The sequence below is a fragment of the Clarias gariepinus genome, chromosome 8, assembly GCF_024256425.1.
Source record: "Clarias gariepinus isolate MV-2021 ecotype Netherlands chromosome 8, CGAR_prim_01v2, whole genome shotgun sequence".
NCBI classification, from domain to species: domain Eukaryota; kingdom Metazoa; phylum Chordata; class Actinopteri; order Siluriformes; family Clariidae; genus Clarias; species Clarias gariepinus.
This window is the reverse complement of record NC_071107.1, coordinates 26954810-26977152: the sequence shown is the minus strand read 5'-3', so window position 1 is coordinate 26977152 and position 22343 is coordinate 26954810. Positions and strand designations below refer to the sequence as shown.

The 22343-nt window shown below is 37.2% G+C and overlaps 1 protein-coding gene across 3 annotated transcripts in view; it reads left to right on the top strand.

The window, feature by feature from the left end:
* lyst (lysosomal trafficking regulator) overlaps window positions 1–22343 on the top strand; it is a 227574-nt gene that overhangs the window by 8742 nt on the left and 196489 nt on the right. For 2 of the 3 annotated variants that reach the window (XM_053502052.1, XM_053502051.1), the window contains exons 3-4: window positions 2473–2564; window positions 13765–13966. In XM_053502052.1, the coding sequence (XP_053358027.1) occupies window positions 2473–2564; window positions 13765–13966 (294 nt within the window). Of the gene's footprint in view, window positions 1–2472; window positions 2565–8388; window positions 8418–13764; window positions 13967–22343 lie in introns of those variants that run through there. The other variant, XM_053502053.1, reaches the window with a different exon arrangement.

The window sequence follows — 22343 nt, the reverse complement described above, 5'->3', positions numbered from 1 at the left end:
ACATAGTTGTTGTTTTTTTTTTTTACTTGTGTGTCTAATTATGTACTGTACAACACTATGCTGAGTGTCATAATACATGCAAGGAATCAAAAGTAAATTATTGGAATGAAAATAAATATGCTAAACTTTGGATAATGTACCTTTAGAGGCAAGTGGGCACTTTCAAGTTAATGCCTGGAGCTAAGATGGGTGGGTGTAAGACGTTTTATGCATGTTACACATATGTAACATCTTAAACTGGCAGAGCAAACAACCAACATACATGTGATTTAGCATCAATATATTTATGATGCCATGATCTGCCCAAAGTACATGTATATTACCAAAGATGGGTAAAATGAGAGGTTTAAGTTTTAAAATGCAATATTTTTATAGGATTGGTTGGAAGACAATGAAGTCTTCTTATCATATAGATAAAATATGGGAAATATTATTTATCTTATCTATATGCAGGCATGGTTGGTCATAGTGCTTATCATGTTTGAGAGAGAGAGTACAAGGCTACATCATATGACATGGAAAATGCTGTGAAGTCGGGCTATAGAAGGAACCTAGAGTCACATTTTCATTAAAGTGGCTGTGAGAACCTTTGGTACATAGGAACTTTACATAAGAGCAGTTATATGAAGTTTGTAGGTAATAGCAAACCCCAAAATGAGAATAATTGTAGGCTATAAAACACCCCAAGAACAGTGAATGCTGCTGTGTGTCTGGAAGACGCTTTTTACCTTTGCTTTAAGCCTGTAATTAACTGGGCTTAAAGAGTTTCAGAATAAGAAACATGTTAATCATCTTAAGCACAATATGAGGAATATCGTCAGCTCACTGAATACCAGGAAGGCTGCAGGACGAGACCAAATCAGGTCAGGTCCTTTAAAACCTGTGCTGACCAGCTAGCACTGGTGTTTATGTTGAGTTGGGTTCTGTTGATAACAAGTCATAATGAGGTAGAGCAGCAAAGATTTTAACAAAAATTGGCGATCAAGTTGCCAAAATGTAATTTTTTCCCCACAACGATAAATGATATATTTAGAGAGGAGTCAGCAAGATGTATGATAAGTAGTCCATCCCTACTGTGAAGCATTGTGGTATATATCTGAAGTTCTGGTTGCTCCGTAAGCTGCAATGGCAAAGGGAATTTGAGCAAAGCTGATGGCAAGTCAAAATCCTGTATGTTATCAAACATTATTGGAGGCCAATTTGCATTCATCAGCCTAGAAGCCATGCATGAAAGAAACTTGGCCTTTCCTTGACCTTCCATAAGAGAAGTCCAAAAAAAACAAGACCAGCATGACCCATCAGTGGCTACAACAGAAAAAAAAATTGATGATTAAAGAGGAGAAATGGCTATCACAGTCTCCTTACCTCAATATCATTTGAGACATTTTGGGAGATTTCAGAAGTTCATGCAAGTGGCAATAATATTAAGGCACTGTGAATATATATTTAAAAAAAAATCCTTTTTTTTGTCATTAGATTTGGTTTACTATTGTACTTTCATTTGTCTTAAACAGGGGAGGGAAATATTTCTATAGTGAATTGATGCTGGTTTTCCCAGCCAAAGGGTACTGTAGTTACACCAAATATCTATTTGATTTAGCTTGGTATGCCTACTCGTTGTCTTGGCAAACCAGCATCAATTCTTGAATAAATTTGAATAAAGTCAGGGATTTTGTAGGATCAGAGATATAAAATAGGCTTAACAGCACATTGTGAAACCCTAGACTGTTTGAAATCATTGCCTGGGAGGAACCTTGCTCATGCACTGTGGATCTTGTTGCTGTGCTCAATCTTTCCACAGTGTATGACCTGTAACATGAAATGCAAATGCATTTGGAGATTTGGTTAGGATTAATGGTGCTCTCAATGCTGAGAAACAAAAGCAGATACTTTTTTCAATCATCAGGGAGACATCTGATTGGTTCCAAATTTATTCTGCAGTAGGACTAGGCCAAATATGCAGCCAATGACATTAAGAACTATATTCCGCACAGAGAAGTCTTGGAAGTGATGGTTTGACAAGCACTGATGTCAATTGAGTCTGTCTGGGATTACATGAAGAGACCGAAGGTATGGGGCACTGTTCATCCAGAAAGGATCCGTATTTTCCTGCTGAGTTCCTTTAAGACAAGTGTGCAAGTGTACCTAGTAAAATTGATGCTTTACAGGAAAAGAGTGGTCATACCAAAAATTTATTTGATTTGGATTTTTCTTCTGTTCATTTATATTCCATTTTATTAATTCATATATATACATTTCTATTGTTGAAAGTGTTCTTGCTTCCCTAAAACTTTTTCACGTGCTTGTGTATGTGTGCATGCGTGCGTATGCGCATTATGTACCTGCATGCATTTGTGTGTTTATGTATACTCTTGTTAATATGCTATCTACAAACTGAGTAGAATTACACTTGCATTACAAAAATCTGTTGGTCTACCTGTTTGCCTGTCCATCTATTCGTTTCTCTCTCAGGTCAGTCTGCAATACTTGGAGAAATTTCTGATTTTGTTCCGGTCTGTGCAACACCTGAAAGAGCCTGGAGTAAAGGATGAACTGAAATTCTGGTAAGTGTTTTTTTTTTTTCCACCAAATTGTATGTGTACTGTACATCATTGTTCATAATAATGCTCTACTGCTATTTATGAAAGGTGTTCAAGTCAAACTGGGACATTTGATTGTGCAGAATAACAGAACACAGCCATGAGAGTAAACGCTACTCTTATTTTTTGTTTAAACTCTGTATGTCCTCTACCACACTAACAAATTTTTTCCCGCACTTCATCATTTTTAATTGTTCTGCCTTCTTCACATTCGAATCACTGTCGCCCAATGAACTCCTTTTAATGGCTCAAATATGAGATCACTTGGAACAAGGTCACGATTGTATGGGGATGTGCTACTTACTAACTGCCAGCTGAGTTCCTATAATGTGTAAGCCATGTTTGTAAATGATTGTGTGTACAGTTTCCTTTTAGTCAATTCACTCAGTACAACACATATTGTATGGGATATCACTCCCTCTCGTGTCCTGGCTGAAGCCACCTATATTCACGCCGTAAAGGCATGACTGGGTTGACCCCCAGTTCTTATGCTGTTCACCTCGCTGTAAACACCTTTTTCGTAAAAGTTTTTTAGGTGCTGCTAGTCAACTCTACATTTTACTTTACAAGACTGCGCTTAAAATCAGCTTAACTGCTCTTGTTGGTGTTAGCGACAACAGCCTCATTTTGGTGAAATCATTTACCCGCGGAGCGCTGACTTTAAGTTCACTGTCAGTCGGAACATTGGCGACATCTCAGGTTTGCTTCTGTTTAGCCGTGCTAACAGTGCTAACTGGCATGAGCATGGAAGCTAATGTGGCAAAGAAGTTGTCCGCTCTTTGCCCCTGTCCTCGGGACTGCGGCTTCTCCTTGCACTGTCTGGGAATTTTCCATGCTAGGAGAGCGCTAGCTGAGCCTGAGTCATGTGCGCTTTGTCGCCAGCTCCGGCGTTCATCGCTACAAAGACACAGTCATCCAAAAGAGAATGCTGACTGCCCACTATTCTTTTCCATGACAGATCGCATTGCCCCTCTGGGGATCGATCCGCTGGCACACTCATGGCCCCCAGCTCTATTGTATGCTTTTCCTCCAGTGGAACTGATTCTGCTTGTCACAGAGAGGGTGCATCAGCAGGGCCAGTCCCTAATCCTGGTGGCCCCTCGTTGGCCGATGAAGTTGTGGTATGCAGAGATAGTCAGCCTGCTAGCTGCAGAACCATGGAAACTTCTTCTCCTCAGGGACCTTCTGTCTCAGGCAGGGGGAGAGGTAGTGCACCCGTGTTCCGAGCTGGGGAACTTGCACGCTTACCTGTTGAAAGGTAACGTAATGTTCTTCCATTTTAGTGCTCCATGGTGGAGGTTTTGTCTTTTCTACAAGAATTATTAGAAAAAGGCCTTTCCTTCCATTAAATACCATTAAAGTATACTTGGCCGCTATATCAGCCTGTCATCTTGGTTTTGATGGAGTGTCACCAGGGGCTCATCCGCTGGCACTACGATTTTTAAAAGGAGTGCGACGTCTGCGACCCACTGTGAGGGCCAGTGTTCCGTCTTGGGATTTATTGTTAGTGCCAGTTGAGTCTATAGATATAAAATTTTTTTCATATAAGACGGCACTTCTTCTTTCTTTAGAGTCTGCTAAACGAGTGGGTGATCTCCACGCTTTGTCCGTGCATCCATCTTGTATGCAGTTTGCTGCTAATGGTTTTATGGTTACTCTACGGCCGGGTCTACATAGACCGTACAGTAAATATGCGCTTATGTGATCAACTGTTTGTCTGCTTTGCCAGTCCAGTAAAAGGTAAAGCGCTGTCTAAACAGCGGCTTTCCCATTGGATCGTGGAGACAATTTCATTAGCTTATAGCAGTAAGGGTGTCCCATTGCCTCAGGGTGTGAAAGTACATGCAACAAGAGCTAATGCAACATCATGGGCGTTGTTCAAAGGAATGTCCGTGGGTGATATTTGCGCAGCAGCCAGTTGGTCTTCACCGCACACTTTTGTCTGGTTCTACCGACTTGATATAACGGCCCCCTCTGTGGCTCATTCTGTCCTCTCTGCGGGGTCCATGATGCAGTAGAGTAGCTATCAGAGTTCTTGTGGCAAACTTTGGTAGCTGCTCGGCGGGGCGTGAATACATGTTCCATACAATATGTGTTGTACCGAGTGAATTGACTGAAAGGGAACGAATGGTTATGACTATAACCTCAATGATCATGACAATAACCTCCATAAATTACAGTTTACAGTAACCACACTTTAATATGGTAAGTAAAAAAGCGTTTGGGATATAGCCTTGCAATACATCAGACACTGAGGTGTGTAGAAAAACTGCCGACAACATTAGGTTCCATTCTGCTCAGGTAACTTTCCAGTACAACCCTCTACTTATCCAGTACTTAAACCAACTTGTTGTGGTATCAGCAACCATGCAATCAAGTTAGGATTGCTGTCAGATGACCCTGCAAACCACAGCACCTACAGTAACGGATCCATCGCTAGACACCACCATTCAACTCTTGTGGAGTCCTACCTCTTGGGGTCAGAGCTGCCCTGGTGGCACAAACTGAACCTAAATTATAATAAGCATAATATTTGCTTATTATTTTAATGTCATAGCTGATCGGTGAAGTTATGGGAGGGGGTATATTCTTTCTCAAGACTATATATATACACTGTAAGGCAAAAAGTTTGTAAACACCTGACCATTACATCCTTGTGTATGCACAGTCACAATGATTGAAGCACACAATTGCAAAGGATGTTTTCGTATGCCGGAGCAATGTAATTATCCTTTGCTGGATGTGATGGTTCCTAAGACAAATCGATTCCTGCATGACAATGCCTCTGTGCAAAAAAAAAAAGCCTGGCCTGGATAAAACCACTTATCTTTGGGTTGAAATAGAAAGTCTGGAATATGCAGTGCATTTTGAAAAATGTTATTATTCGTGAAAAAGTTAATTTTCTTTTATAATTTATTCCACAGTGGCAAGAAAAATCTGTAATTTTTTTGTAATTAAATGGTTTTCTGCATCAATTTGCCATAACATGTAATCTAATCTTCATCTAAGTCACAATGGACGCAATGTGCTTGAGCTGATAACAGTTATAATTTCTTGTATTTTTATTGAACACACCCATTAATTATTCACTGTCCTGAGGTAAAAAGTAAGTTGTTTCATATATAAATAAAAACCTTATTAAAGTTAATAGTTTTTACACTTGGAATCATATTAATTAAATGAGCTTGGATGTGTGGTTTAGACCTACTTTAATGCCTGAAGTTTGGGAAAGAGCATCTTGATCATCTTGAGCATCAGCAATCTGGAACACTACTGGGAGAATTTTTTTTTTTTTTTTTTTTTTTTGCGGACTGACGAAGAAAAACATTTAATTGTTCCCGAAGAATACTCAACATTATGTATGCTGCAAAAAGGCTAACATTTTTGAAACTTCAAAACATCATCCCAACGGTGAAGTATGGTGGAGTGGGCATTATGATTGGACCATGTGCCATCTTGGAAGGAAAAATTATTTCCCAGGATCACCAAAATATCATACGGGATAATGTCAGGATGGCTGTCTTCCAACTTCAATTAAATTTCAGCTGGATGATTTAGCAGGACAATGACCCTAAGCATTGAAGTAAATCCAACACAGAATGGCTTAAAAAAAAAAAAGAAAATGCGCCTTTGGTGAGGCCTAGTCAGAGCGCAGACTTTAAACCCAAAAAGATGCTATGGAATTACCTCAAGAGAGCCATTCACACCCCATGTCTTACACATGTGTCTGTACTGAAGCAGTTCTATAAAGAACTGCTACAATTTTTTTTAAATTTATTCTTTAAGAGTTCTTGTCCTCTTGTCTGACAGTTTTGTCCTGCAACATGACAGAATAGGCCACAAATGTGTATATGAATTTCGGCCTTTTGTGTCGTTTAAATATTTAACTTTAAATATTAACTCATTCTGAGACAAGAACTCACTGTGTACTCTACATGCATGAGCTTCACAGGGGGCTTCAGTATCCTGACCTTGAATAGAGTACTTCAACTAAATACAGTTGTCCATGAGATTGCCTGATTTAAACTCATCACACCAGAGGACATAGTTTTCAGTAACAAAATATTGTTTACGTTCCTATGCTTTTAGAAATATGTGATAAGTTTGCAATTTCTTAAAATAGACCCTTTTAAAATTATTCCAGAGGTATTTAAAAACATTTTATGCTGTTCTTTGTAATTTAAAGAAATTAAAATTTATTAAACCATGCTTAAGACAGTCACACTAAAGGACATTTGAGGTTTGACAAAAAAATTATTTTAAAAAATCGCTCCTTCCGCGTGCGCGAGCTCACAGACTCTCATCCCTCCCCCCTGAGAGAGCTCAGCTAATCAGCTCTCTCTGTGCCTCTGGCTGGGAGAGGAAAACAGCATCACCCGGGGTTTGAAACAGCGATCTCTGGATGATAGGGCGAGCACTTTACCACTGCGCCACTCGGATGCGTCACATACATATTTAAGGATGTTTGGAATTTAACCCTGGAACCCGGAAGTTGAAGAGGCTTATATTCTAAAGTGGAATATGTGTAAATATAAAGACAAACTTATAAAATTTACAGACCACCACCTTCATTTATTTATGTTTCTTAATTACTTTTCCTTATTCAGAGATGGGATCTCATCGCAGGTAAACTAAAGCACATGAAGACAAGAAACGTCACAAATACAAACCATACAAAAGGCACACATACATTTGCCCAATGTATTGTATTTTTTATAGTTTATTTGATCAGGATAAATAGAAAATGTTTAGTTTAGGGTAACGAGTGCATGCAAGCGGTCTGCATGCCTAGGTGCTTGATTTTATACACCTGTAACCATGGAAGGGATTGGAATACCTGAATTTAGTGATTTGGAACGGTGTATAAATACTTTTAGCAATATAATGTATGTGGTATATGGACACCTGATCATAAACTACCAGTCAAAAGTTTGGGCACACCTTCTCCTTCAAGGTCGAGTAGTCTTTTATTGTCATTTCAACCATATACAGTTAATTACACAGTGAAACGAAACAACAAAGGTTTTTTTCTCTATTATTTTTATTATATTGTAACATTGTACATTAATGTTAGACATTTAAATTATGAAAACATTTGTTGTCTAAGGTAGCTACATTTATCTTTAAAAGCTTGGCATACTCATGGCATTTCTCATCAGATTCATAAGATATTCAAAGCAATTTTCTATGTCACTCTGGGTAAGAGTGTCTGCCAATGCCTAAATGTAATGTAAATGTCAGTACTTTTTGACTATCCCATTCTAGAATAGTCCCTTTTTTTTAACAAAAAAACTTTTGTAATAATTTCCACTCTTTTGGGAACAATTAAGATTTTGTGTCATCACTGTGTAGATTTCCCTGTTGAGGTACAGGGCCATTAATAAAGTTAGCTGGAAATAGGGTTATTTACTGACATCTTATTATTTTTGAATTTACAACACCATGATGTGAAATAGAAGAAGAAAACAGACAATGGCTTGTCATGACAGTTTTATGCATTTCACTTTAGTTCTGTGATCCAAAGCTTGCCTCTAGTGAAGGGAGCCCTTGAGAGAGTATCATGTGACATCACATGCTTTCATGTGATGCACTGATCATGCAGATTTGAAAAGCATCCATTTCCAATTTAATGGAATTTGAAGTACATGGCAGAAACTTAATTCATTATTAAGGCATAGAAGTATTTCTAGCAATTTGTAAATATTACTATAGTAGTAACTATGTGCTATTGTCATTGTGGGTGTTGGTGGATGCCTAAGCACTTAAAAATGGATGTGCACTTAGAATCTTCACTTCAGATCTGCTTGTAGGAGGAAGGTGAGTCAGGAAAAAAATGTTGTTTGTTAATTTAATGTATTTGAATTTAGAGTCTTAAAATGTTGGCATAGAGAGAAGGTATTTGATGGTATATGGAATGTGTGATTTTTTTTTATTTATTTTTTTATATACATTAATTGTGATCTAATTATGCTTGTGGTAAATTAACATATGTATTAACAAATATGTAGAATATACTTGTGCATCAAACAAATTGTGTGTGCCAGGAAATCAGCTTTTTGGCACTTCATACCAATTACCATCATGTAATCTAAAACTTATGTTGTTGGCTACGTATTCTCCCTTTACTATTAGTCAAAATTAGTAAATCAGGACTAATGTTATGCTTTGTCATATTTAAAATTCATTGGCAGTTTTTTTAAAACTGAATAAAAAGGGAATGTGGAATAAGTCACATACAAAGCTCCAGTGAAGAGATTGTAAATAGTGTATCAAGGCTGATCTGAAGGATGGAATAACAGGCTAAAGTTATACAGTAGGGATCTCTGTGTCAGTGTCGGATGACTGGAGCAGGCTAGGTCCTGTGTTGTCTTTAAGGGTATTGCATAACAGCAGTTCAGCCATTACACCAATAAATATTCCAGAATAATAATGAGTATTTGCAGTTTGTGCAGTGCAGGAATGAAATACAGTGATGTGTAAAAGTCTTTGCCCCCTTACCGATTTCCTTTTTTTTTTGCATGTTTATCCCACTTTGTTTCAAATCATTCAACTAATTTAAATTTTATTCAAAGTTAGCACAAGTAAACACATCATGCAGTTTTTAAATGAAGGCTTTTATTATTAAGGGAAAACTAAATCCAAAACTACATAGCCCTGTGGAAAAAGTGTTTGCCCCCACTGTTAAAACAGAATTTAATTCTGGTTTATCACACCCAAGTTAAATTTCTCTAGCCACACTCAGGCCTGATTACTGTCACACCTGTTCGCAATCAAGAAATCACTTAAATAGGACCTTTCTGACAAAGTGAAGGCAGGTCCTATTTAAAGTGCCCTAATTATGCCATTTTAAAAGTTGCTAATATTGCTTAATGAGTCTCTTAAAACAGGTTTACATTTATGCAAGGTCAAAAAACACTTTAGTTTTCTCCAAAAATAGATTTAATTTCACCCCATTTCTAAATGATTCGTAAACGACTCGTGTGAAGCAGTTTGAAGATTGAGTCTGTCTAAACCCCTTCTTTCTGTGAGCCCTCACTGCTGTGATTGGTCAGAATGGCGCAGTGATTTATGATGGGTCAACCGCTACAGCGTGTGTCGGAAAACGAAACGCCCATTATCATAACTGAACGACGGGTTTAAAGACCCGTCAATGCATAGAAAAGATGCCGTTGGTTTTACTGTGTAACGACCAGCTAATTTTATATTAACTGTGGCTACAAAAATCGAGAGGTCTTTTATCTTTGTGTCAGTGTTGCGTTAAAAGGCTGGTGAGCAAAAAGGACAAACAAGTAAATAAAGCATACGTGTATTATACAAAACTAAATAAAGAAAATGAAAAAGGTGCACCACAACCAAACAAAAATAGAAACAATATTTACAAACTATATATAAAAAACGGTATGTGTATGTGTGCGAGTGAGTGTAAAATGTCTGAAGTCTGTGTTTATGCATTAATTGTAAGAGGCGGGCAAGTTGTTCATGATGTAGAACGTGGACGGGCAAGTTGTTCGCGATGTAGAACGTGGACGGGCAAGTTGTCCGCGACGTAGAACGTGGGCAGACATTATGCAAATATTTTACGGAGTGACGTGGATTTGTAACAGAGTAAAAATAGATTGCAAATGTGCGCCGACTCTTTTTTTTTTTTTTTTTTTTTTTTTTTTTTTATAGACAAAAACTTCATTTATTGTGCACTGTCAGCGTCACAGATAGTGCAGATAGTTTATGTTCATACAGCTACATGACACTGCGTTAAAGATAATATTTAAAAAAGCATAATAGTGGCACTTTAGCACTTTTTCACACAGAGATATGTATTTTTGGATTTTGTTTTCCCTTTATAATAAAAAGCCTTCTTTTAAAAGGTGCATAATGTGTTTACTTGTGCTATCTTTGACTAATATTTATATTAGTTTATGATCTGAAACAAAGTGTGATAAACATGCAAAAAAATAAGAAATCAGTAAGGGGGTAATAACTGTTTCACACCACTGTATAAGCATTTAACCTAATATGAGTACCCATATGTTTGTATGTCCTATATTTTAAATCAGAAATTTACTTTTAGTAGTAAAAAAAAATAAATAAATAAATAATTAAACATCTAAATAGTTTGGACAAAAATAGTATACTCTAATTACAATGTCAAACACTAAAACTTGTGGCTTACAAGATAAAAATAGAGATGAGTGTGTCTTGATTAAAGATTGGCCTCTAGTGATTTAAACTAAATTTGTTTGGTCATGTTTGTATGTGATAATATTGTCCTAGGATATTATTGACCTGTAAAATGATTGAAATTGGATTAAGAACTGTCTTATGCATTATGGAGGTTTTGGAGATAATTTTGTTGAGGTTGCATAGTAAACAAATTGACAGTATCAATCACAGCTAAGATTAATAGAGGAAGTAAGAGCATTTCCATGTGCACAGTGACTGAATATCGGTGTGGCAATAAGAAAACCACTTGTTTGTGAGGCTAGTCAGCAAAATGGCTTAAGTATACTATGGAGAATAAAGATCGAACTTTGGACCAATGGAAACAATCTGGTGGACTGATGACAACAGATTGACCCTAGCCCAGAGGACAGCACACTGTACAAGCCTGTAGAGCCAGTGTTATAATCTGGGTTGCTTCAGTAGTCAGGTCTAGGCTCAGCAACATAATGTGGCCTTAAAAATTATGTTAGCACACTTTTATAAGTGACTTTTGCCCATTTTCACTGACATATTTGATTCAAGTTGATGGAGGCTATTTTTTTTAATGTGATTTCGTGCAAATGTCCTTGATGAGTTTGGAGATCTGTAGAGCTCGGCATTCCTCTGGACCATGTCTACCAAATATTGGATGGCTCCCTGTGTGCATCATGAATCTAACATTTGCTTCACTGCGAGTGCCGGGGCCCCAAGACAAGAGGTGCTGGGACTGGTAGTTGGATGCTCTTTAGACAGCTCTGGGAGCAGTGAGCCGCTTGAAGCCAGGGGAACCCCAGCACTACTTCTAGTTCTGGCACCTAGATTACTATAGTGTTCTATGTTCAAGCAGTAGTTAATCACATGACTGAATGAATGAATGCTTTATTCGTATTGGTTCCCCTATCTGCCAATTAAGCATCTCGTCTGTGTACCTTCCTGGTGAGCTAAAGTGTGCTCATATTGTGTGCCTAAGAAGCTAAAATTAAAAAGGTAATTATTAGACAAGTTATGATTGTGTACTGAGCCTGCACCTCACTAAGATGGTGCAAACACAACAAACAAAATTTGTTCGGTGTGTTGCCCAAGCCATAACATGATTGGGTCCCACTGCTGCATGATGCGCCTTGACTGAACATCCAGGGATGCTCTCATGTCTCGGCCATCAGAGGGAGCAACTCGACTGCCAGTCTGGATGAGGCGCCTTGACTGAACATCCAGGGATGCTCTCTGGGAGTAGTCTGAGAGGAGTTAGGAATCCGGAAGTGTTCACGTAATTGAGCTAAGTTTGTATGTACTCAATGCTCGCAAGGTTTCCTGTATCCCTTCTACACCTACTTTAAGCTTGCAGGCTTTTTGGTTGGTTTAAACATTATGTGGGGCGTAAAAGCTTTTTTTCATTCAGAGATAATGTAGGTTTATTAATTAAACACAAACACAGCAAACATAAATGCACCCATGGCAAAGAGATTTTTGGTCTCCTCGAGACAAAATTACAGTATCACTTTTGTGAGTTTTCTCTTTTTTTTTGTCTTTTTTCTTTTCTTTTTTTTGTTTTGTTACTTGCTCTTTGTTGTCATCACACTTTCTCTTTCTCACATGCTCCTTGTCTTTGTCCCTATAACCAGAGCAACAGCAGCTCGCTCTCATATCTGGTGCTACCTCAGGTTATTTTTTTTATCTTTGCTAATTTAATTTTTTTTTTTTATGTTTTTTCTTTTTTTTTGAGATTCCATTATAACATGACATTTCAGCATTCACCATTTTCCACACTCCTCAGAGGTTTGTCGGGCAACTAAATTGGTGTCATTGATTGTTTCAAATTGCCATTTTAGAGGCATTTTTATTTTTAATTACTGTCTCCTCCGCAAGCAAAAGAGTCTCATCTTCTCTACAGGTTTAGATTATGACAGTATTGCACAGATCTATAATAGGGGTTTGAAAAAAATTGTGATTTTAGTTTAATTAGTGTCTAAAAAATTGTCAAAATTACATTACCTTGCAAACACTGATATTACACATTTCCTAGAAGCAGTCCTACTCCTCTTTAAAAGTAACAGTAGGAAGGTCCTTAAATAACGGCTTTAAATAACCCACAATTTAATGCTTTTAATAAACACATTGAAATGTTTAGTTATTCAACAAGAAAAGGGGCATAGATATCACAAAGCATTTTATTATGAGAATTTATTTAAATTAGGGAATGACTGTGATGACTGAAACAATATCGTCTCATGAGCCTGGGCATTATACAAGAATAACCCCCCCCCCCCTGCCTATTATTGATTAAAAAAAAATATTTAATTTCTTTTTGGAAAGCTGTGCTAAATTTTGCTTGCCACACCCAGACCTAGAGGCACAAATGGCATCCATGGGAGAGCTCCAAGGTAAAAGCCATTGCTTACCAAAAAGAATAGACACAGTACAAACATAATACAAAAATTTGCCAAAAACATATGCATTATCCCAAGACTTTTGTCCTTTTGCCTTTTATTCTGTGGATTTTTATTCTGTTATCCAGCTTCAGGAACTGGATGACCTGCCTTATGAATGGAACCTTGAATTTTGTGTTCTACCAGAAAATCCTAAAGGAAAATGTTTGGCCAAGCTCAAGCACATTTAATCCACATCAAGTGGATTTAGAAGGAAAAATTTGGAGTGCCCTAGTAAAACTCCGGACTTAAATCTGTTATTAAAATGTTTAATTTATTAAAAATTTTAACTAAATTTTTAACCGTTTGGAACATTGTTTAACAGATTTAAGTCCGGAGTTTAAATTTTTAATGAATTAAACATTTTAATATGTGGCAAATATATGTAGTGAAACAGTAATAAAATACTTTGGTATGTGGATTAATTAAAAATATATATTTTCCCCTTGCCTCAGGCTGTTTCACCTCACCTAGGTGTGAACTATTTCGCTCTTGTAATTTTTATCTGATTGTTTATCCATCTTCTTTTCTCATTATAGCTCAGACATGGTTGGTGCCAGTAACACTCTGGCTAGAGAATTTCTGACTGATGTTCACCAGCTGTGTAGTGTTGTGGCTCAGCGAGCAGAGGCCCATAGGGAGGAGGAAGAAGAGGAAAGTCACATGGAGGCACTAGGAGAGTATCTGGTCCAAGGCCGTGGCTTCCTGTTATTAAGCACCTTGGACACTGTACTTGATCAGGTCAGTTAAAGTTTTATTTCAGACATATTTAACCTTTTTCTACTTGTTATATTGTTTTAAAAATATTGGTTTGGCACTAGTATTGTAAAAAACCCAAATGATACTTACCCCTTTGTGGAATAGGAATGAAATTATAGCTTTATATAGTCAACGGCAATACTTATTACCGCCTATTTAACATTGGTTAAATGTTGTTTGGACAGATAATCAAGTTCAATAGCTGACAATTTTATTTGTACAAAGAATGAATTGTTATATAGCCTATCTTTGTTTGTATCTGTTTATTGTTATTTAAAAAATTACATTTAAAGGCATCAAAATTTAAATATGAAAATAACTTGAAAAATAGACTTTCAGAATAATAGACTTAAAAAAAAAATACAATATAAAAAATGCTGGGTTGTTTCTGTAAACACATTGTTGGGTTATTTATGCTTGGTCAAAATTCTGGGTTATTTCGGGTACTTTAAACACATTGTTGGGTTGCTCATGCTGGGTCAAATAAGATGTAGTGGGTCATTTACAAATGAACACCTGGTTGTGTTATTTTGACCTTTAATGTTAACTACACAAAGCAGTGTCTTCCCACCTGTGAGTTTCTCCAGCATACCGTGTATCAGATTGATGGACATGAGTCATCCCGCCTTTCTTTGAGTATGCTGTTTTTACTTGGATGGGGCTAAGAAATAAAACGCATCTGAGTTTATTAATCCTTATGCTCAGGTTTAGGTTTAGTACTCAGTGCTCACCGTTTGTTTGGTTTGTAAATCTCTTATGTTACAACTAAATTATAACGTTTAGAAGGGCCTTTTATTTGGGTAAAGTGACTAATATGCCTAACTTTTTTTCAGCAGACCTTCTGTTTTACTGAATAATTCACGACACTTCATGAATATGTAAGACCTATTGATACCTGGATCAGTTGACACTAGGTTTTCCCAAGGACTCCTACTGATGTCTCAGCTCTTCACACCTATACACTCAGATTACTCACACATCCGCGCACGCTCGCCCATCACAAAAGGCAGCGCATAGTGCACAAGTAGACTATTGTTGACGTTTATTTTACTCTCACTTTGCAAAAGGCAGCACCTATTTAGATAGTATTTATACTATCTTTTATACAAGTAAAACATTGTAAATTTGTTTAATCACGGTACTAAAATTATTTAGGCGTTTATTTGCATCGAGTTTAAGCAAAATAAATGTTAACAAAATAAGCCTTTATATTTTATGTGCAACACTCCTGTAGCCAGAAAACACTAGGTGTGCATCAGAAAAAGTAGGTGTGCCACAGGTGTTGTCAGTTGCTTTAATGTGCAAAAACTATATAATAAAACTATATAAGCTACATAACCTTTATAAGACTCTACTTTAAAAAAAAATTGCACTCACAATTACGACACAATGACATGATTTTGTAAAATAAAGTAACCCAATCGGGTACGCTTTTCTTTATTGGTTTTGGTGAACTTGAGCGTGTCAGAAAATAAACAGAAACTCTGTGTACTGTATACTTGCCTCACAGATGTAAAAAAAAAAAATACTTATAGAAAGTGAAATGTTTAAATTGAAATTTCAGATTATGTAAGTCGTATGAAACTTAAATTATTGGCGGATCCACATGACGAGATGACATAATTACCTTAATCACTACAGCTGAAAACAAAGAAATCACTAATTCATTAGTGAATTATTAAAATGGCCAGAGTCAGTTTCCTTGATGTTTTTCCTAATGCATTCATAATCATTAGTCTACTTCTGCCGGTGTGCTATGGAAAACTTAATGCGTGCAGTTGAGTGCTGATTAAACCACATAAGAAATTAAAGAGGAGGATCACGGCTCAACATCCCGGAGACCAAACGCTATTTAAGTTAAATTAACAAATAGTGTAAGCAAGCAACAAAAGTCTACGTTTCGAAAAGCATTTTTATTTAGATTATAAAACTCCTGCATCTATTTTTCGGTGTGGCAGCTGCCATTGTTCTTATATGGCTCTTTGTCAGATTAAATCGTTAAGTGACAAGCCTATGACCTTTGATGTAAAACAGGTACATCTATATGGTTAAATTGTTTAAATTTATGTACCATGTTCAGATGTAAGTAAATGCCCATAGCTGCGCTGTTTGGGAGAGTGACGTGCTGATGATGATTGGTCTGCCTGCTGTGATCTGAGAGAGTGTGTGTGTGTGTGTTTGGTGTCACCTAAGAGGTGTCAATAAGTCTTACATATTGATAAAAAGTCATGGATTATTCAGTAAAAGAGTGGCTCTGCTGAAAAAGTTAGGTCGCTTTACTCAAAACAAAAGGTCTTTCTGAGTGTTATAATATCCTTGTAACATAATTATACAACTCGAACAAATGGTGCACACTGAATAATAAACGTAAAGGGGTCATACGGGCCTAAAGGGATTTTTTTTAGGTGCTTGGACTGAACTGTGTGTTAGGAGAGTGCGTACACGACCACTCTACAATGATAAAGATCTACCCAGTGATTTTCTTTTCATTTATTAAAATAAGATGCCCCTTCTGAAATCAGGCCAATCTTAAATGCCTGGCAATGTGAGGCCACACCGCATGAGGCCGCTCTTACTATAGTTGATTGACACCGGTGTTTTAGCAAAGACCCGCCCCGATCGAAAAGAAGCTGTCGGCCATTGTTTTTCGCCGCTGGAGCAAAATGTCGCCTAAGCGAGTATGATGTACAGTTGTTGGGTGTAATAGCGAACACAGCAGTCATCATTCACTACCGACATCTGAGCCGCTAAGGACGCAGTGGCTGAATTTAGTTTTTGAAGCTAACGTCCCCGCCGATCTACCTAAATGCGCTTGTTTGCGCTTATTATTTTTCACCAGACTGCTTTATAAACGCGGGTCAATATAAAGCTGGTTTTGCTACGAAGCTGCTCCTGAAAAAATGGATCTGTACTAACTTCGTGTTCCTGCTTCATCTTTACCAGGCTCAGTAAGTGTAATTTCTTTTTCTATGAATCTTTGCAGATCGTCTTTTCTAATAATCACGATGAATGCGGAGTGTAAGTTAACTTACTCTCATAGGACATGGTTATGTAGTCTTCTCTACAGTGGTGTGAAAAACTATTTGCCCCCTTCCTGATTTCTTATTCTTTTGCATGTTTGTCACACTTAAATGTTTCTGCTCATCAAAAACCTTTAACTATTAGTCAAAGATAACATAATTGAACACAAAATGCAGTTTTTAAATGAAGGTTTACGTTATTAAGGGAGAAAAAAACTCCAAATCTACATGGCCCTGTGTGAAAAAGTGATTGCCCCCCTTGTTAAAAAATAACTTAACTGTGGTTTATCACACCTGAGTTCAATTTCTGTAGTCAACCCCAGGCCTGATTACTGCCACACCTGTTTCAATCAAGAAATCACTTAAATAGGAGCTACCTGACACAGAGAAGTAGACCAGAAGCACCTCAAAAGCTAGACATCATGCCAAGATCCAAAGAAATTCAGGAAGAAATGAGAACAGCAGTAATTGAGATCTATCAGTCTGGTAAGGGTTATAAAGCCATTTCTAAAGCTTTGGGACTCCAGCGAACAACAGTGAGAGCCATTATCCACAAATGGCAAAAACATGGAACAGTGGTGAACCTTCCCAGAAGTGGCCGGCCGACCAAAATTACCCCAAGAGCGCAGAGACAACTGATCCGAGAGGCCACAAAAGACCCCAGGACAACATCTAAAGAACTGCAGGCCTCACTTGCCTCAATTAAGGTCAGTGTTCACGACTCCACCATAAGAAAGAGACTGGGCAAAAACGGCCTGCATGGCAGATTTCCAAGGCGCAAACCATTTTTAAGCAAAAAGAACATTAAGGCTCGTCTCCATTTTGCTAAAAAACATCTCAATGATTGCCAAGACTTTTGGGAAAATACCTTGTGGACCGACGAGACAAAAGTTTAACTTTTTGGAAGGTGCGTGTCCCGTTACATCTGGCAGAAAAGTAACACAGCATTTTAGAAAAAGAACATCATACCAACAGTAAAATATGGTGGTGGTAGTGTGATGGTCTGGGGTTGTTTTGCTGCTTCAGGACCTGGAAGGCTTGCTGTGATAGATGGAACCATGAATTCTACTGTCTACCAAAAAATCCTGAAGGAGAACGTCCGGCCATCTGTTGGTCAACTCAAGCTGAAGCGATCTTGGGTGCTGCAGCAGGACAATGACCCAAAACACACCAGCAAATCCACCTCTGAATGGCTGAAGAATAACAAAATGAAGACTTTAAAGTGGCCTAGTCAAAGTCCTGACCTAAATCCTATTGAGATGTTGTGGCATGACCTTAAAAAGGCGGTTCATGCTAGAAAACCCTCAAATAAAGTTGAATTACAACAATTCTGCAAAGATGAGTGGGCCAAAATTCCTCCAGAGCGCTGTAAAAGACTCGTTGCAAGTTATCTCAAACGCTTGATTGCAGTTATTGCTGCTAAGAGTGGCCCAACCAGTTATTAGGTTCAGGGGGCAATTACTTTTTCACACAGGGCCATGTAGGTTTGGATTTTTTTTCTCCCTAAATAATAAAAACCATCATTTAAAAACTGCATTTTGTGTTTACTTGTGTTATCTTTGACTAATAGTTAAATGTGTTTGATGATCAGAAACATTTTGTGTGACAAACATGCAAAAGAATAAGAAATCAGGAAGGGGGCAAATAGTTTTTCACACCACTGTATATACATCCGTCTCCATATAATTCCTAATCGCCCGTTTATAATAAACGATGCATTAAGGTGATTGTCTAGTTGCAAACGGTGTCTGTAGTCGGAAAACTATATTATGCTTACGTTTGTAACGCTAGATGGTGTTTGTCAAAGATTCAGAAGTCATGTAAACACATCGCGTTTGTATCTCTCTCAGTAAGTTTCTCCGCTTTTGTTGTTGTTGCTCGCGGCAGCGTAACAGCCCGTTAATTCATGCCCATGCAGTAATGAGAAAGACAAATCGAGTCGATGCATGTCCATTTTTTTTTATTTCTGCGTTGTCAGGTGATATTACAAACTTCCGGGTGGGTTCCGTACTTAAATCAAACCAAAAACTACTTAAGAAAACAGGCTCAGGCTCTATATTCCAGCGTTTTCCAGTTTGGACTGCATTACTCACAAAGCATTGCCCGCACTGCGTTGTGGGCAATGCTTTGTGGGTAATGCAGTCCAAAGCATTGCCCACACTGGACTACACTCCCGTGGCTATACCCCACGTGTGTTGTGAAGGCACTCCCCTCAGAACTGGGGCCGGGCTCAGCAGAGATCATAAGCATTTAAAGGACCATGCACTAAAACAGGTTGCTGAGAACAGAGCTAGTTTTTACCAGGTAAAAGTAGTGTTTTTTTTTTACACAACCATTGAGAATTTTTAATTAAAGTATATTACAAGCTTTTCATTAGGACCCTAAAGATCATATTAACATTTAATGAAAAATGGATCTGGATGACTCCTTTAAACCAGACGCGAGGATTAGAGGATTAAAAAACCGAGATGCGCATTTCTTAGCCCCACCACTGTGGCAACGGCTTATTCAGGGAAAGGCACACCCTCGAGAGGTTATGCTCGGACCACTGAGCTTTTGTGGGTCAAAAATTGATTTGAACTGTAACCATAGTTACAGTTTTTTAATGACTGGAATGGAAGAGATGGAAAGTTTCCTTATCATAACATGCCTTGTATTGTTTTTAATCACTCTATACACAACCCATGATTTTCCATTCTATTTTACAAGTGGAAAATACAAATGGAATAATTTTATTTGGTTTATTTATTTATTTTTTTGTAAAATCTAAAATTAAAACATTCCATAAAAATAACAAAGAAAATTAAAAAAGAAGAGGCCTTAAGCCTTAAGGTCTTCAGAAAGGTCTCAGATCCAAGAGGGTCTTAAAGTGGGAAGGGGTGCATTTCAGTTTCTCTGAATGTATAGGTGTAAACAACTGATTCACACCTGGGGAGGGGTAAATTATTTGCATTTGAATGTTGTCTGACATTGTAAAGCACACACAAAAGAAAAAATACCTAGAATAAATAGGAATAAGAATCCCTGATTATACTGCGTAATTATTTAGTACAACAAAATTCCTCCACGCTCTCGAAAACTTTATGCATGCGGTTGAGCACTGATTAAACTACGTATGAAATTAAAGAGGAGAATTACGATGCTGGCTCAACACCCCGAGCCCAGCCTTGTTTAAATTTAATGAACAAATATTGGAAAAAGGAAACAATAGCCCACAATTAATAAAGCATTTTTATTTAGATTATGAAAATAATCCTGCATCTATTTTTAGGTGTGCCAGCTGCCAGTTTTTACTTAGAAGTTATCAATACAAATCTTATAATTCCCACATCCCCCTTGACTACCTATGCATATTCACGTCTCGTATGAATTACATATTCTGAAATTTGTTTTTCATTAGTTTATATAAAGCAGACATTGTTTTCTAGAAGTAGACATTTTCACTTCTTAGTATAGAGTTTTGGTAAATTTTTTGATGCGCTCAAGTTCACTAAAACTAATAAAGAATAGCGCACCCTTTTTGCTTTCATTATTTTCAAATCGTAACGTTTTGTCATCATTTTCAATGCACTTAAAAAAAAAAAAATAGAGACTTATGTAAAGGTTATGTACCTTATATAGTTTTATTACATAGTTTTTGCACATTAATCTGAAAATAAATGTAGCACCCACTATTTTCACATCAGAGTCTGTTTTCTGGCTATGCTACACATGAAAAAAATGAATGGCTTACTGTGTTAACATTTACCTTTCTTAAATTCATTGCAAATAAGAAATGCCTATATTTAATCAAAATTTTACATTTGTACTGTAATTTTAGTACTGTGATAATGAATTTGTTAAGGTACAATGTTTCACTTGAATTTATCTGCTACTACGTGCAGCTCTCGATGAGCTGCAGCTCATTAATCCTTGAGAGAATTAACTAAGTCTATAGTTATAGCGCCACTTAGCAATAAAGCGAGGAAAGTCACTGCGTGAAAAACTGTTATTCTGGTTGAATACCCATCTGTATATACTGTAATGTCTGTCTGTTTTGGCAGACAGAAAAGACACTGCATTATGAAGCTGTTCTTTTGCACTGTGTGGAAGCAAAACATGCTTTGTATATGATGCCAAGGGTGTTTATCCTCTTCTGTTGTAGCATTGGAGACAGATGTCTCTGCCATTATTTATTTTTTTATTCCCTGACTACCATGGCTGAATATTTTTTCCTCCTATGCCGCCAGTTTGTGTGTGGTCGTGTGACTACATTTGGTAATTGTTATTGCGGCTGATTGGTCAAGCAGAGTCATGTGAATACTGTTGTCTGATTGGTGAAACAGTGTCATGTGATAAATCTACTGGCTGCATTTCTCTGGCAATAATAAAGAATATCTAATGTGTAAAATAATTGGTTAGAAAAGAAACGAGTAACGATTTTTATGTAACATTTACTATGTTACATTACTTAAGTAAATGTAACATAGAAAATGTAACTTGTTACTACCCACCTCTGTTAATTTGCACAATAAATGTGCTGAACACGTTTCAAATGAGAACCGTTCTTTGTCTCAAATCTTTTCATGTCATTATCAGATGAAAATAAAAAAAAATAATCAGTTACGTTACAGCATGATAAAAGTAACTAGTTAGACTCCTAGAAAAATGAAAAAAAAAAAAACTCCTTTGTGATTCCTCATGCATGTTGTTAGTGAAGACCTTTATTATTATTCTACCATAATAACTCAGCGAAGTTTGGCCCATAATTTGTTAACTACTAATACCCTTATCTCACCTTCACGGTTCCGCGCGGTGGGCATAAGTACAGTTCATCATGAATTAATTCAATTAAATTAAATTTTATTTATATAGCGCTTTTAACAATGGTCATTGTCTCAAAGCAGCTTCACAAAAATGAAAGAAATTTATTTAAAAAATAAAAATAATAAAATTTTGTGTGAGAAAAATGTGTCTAGATAATAATAAGATGAATGAATGAAATGTCTCTGATAAGCAAGCCAAGGGCGACGTTGACAGTGGAAAGGAAAAACTCCCTGAGATGGCAATAGGAAGAAACCTTGAGAGGAACCAGACTCAACAGAGCCCAGGCCAGAGAGCAGACAGACAGGCTAAACCAACCGTCTGCTAGCTGCATAGAGTCGTCACTCAGGGCTCACTATATTAAGACGGTGTCTGTTCCTCGAGCTAAACAAAAATTTAGAAAGACTCAAAGTCTGTTTTAATAATTTAATTAACATAGATATTACAAGGATACAGCTACATACACCAGCCCCAGCTAACTGGTAGAGGAGGAGGCATCGCAATTATTTACAACGATAATCTGGCCATCGTACAAA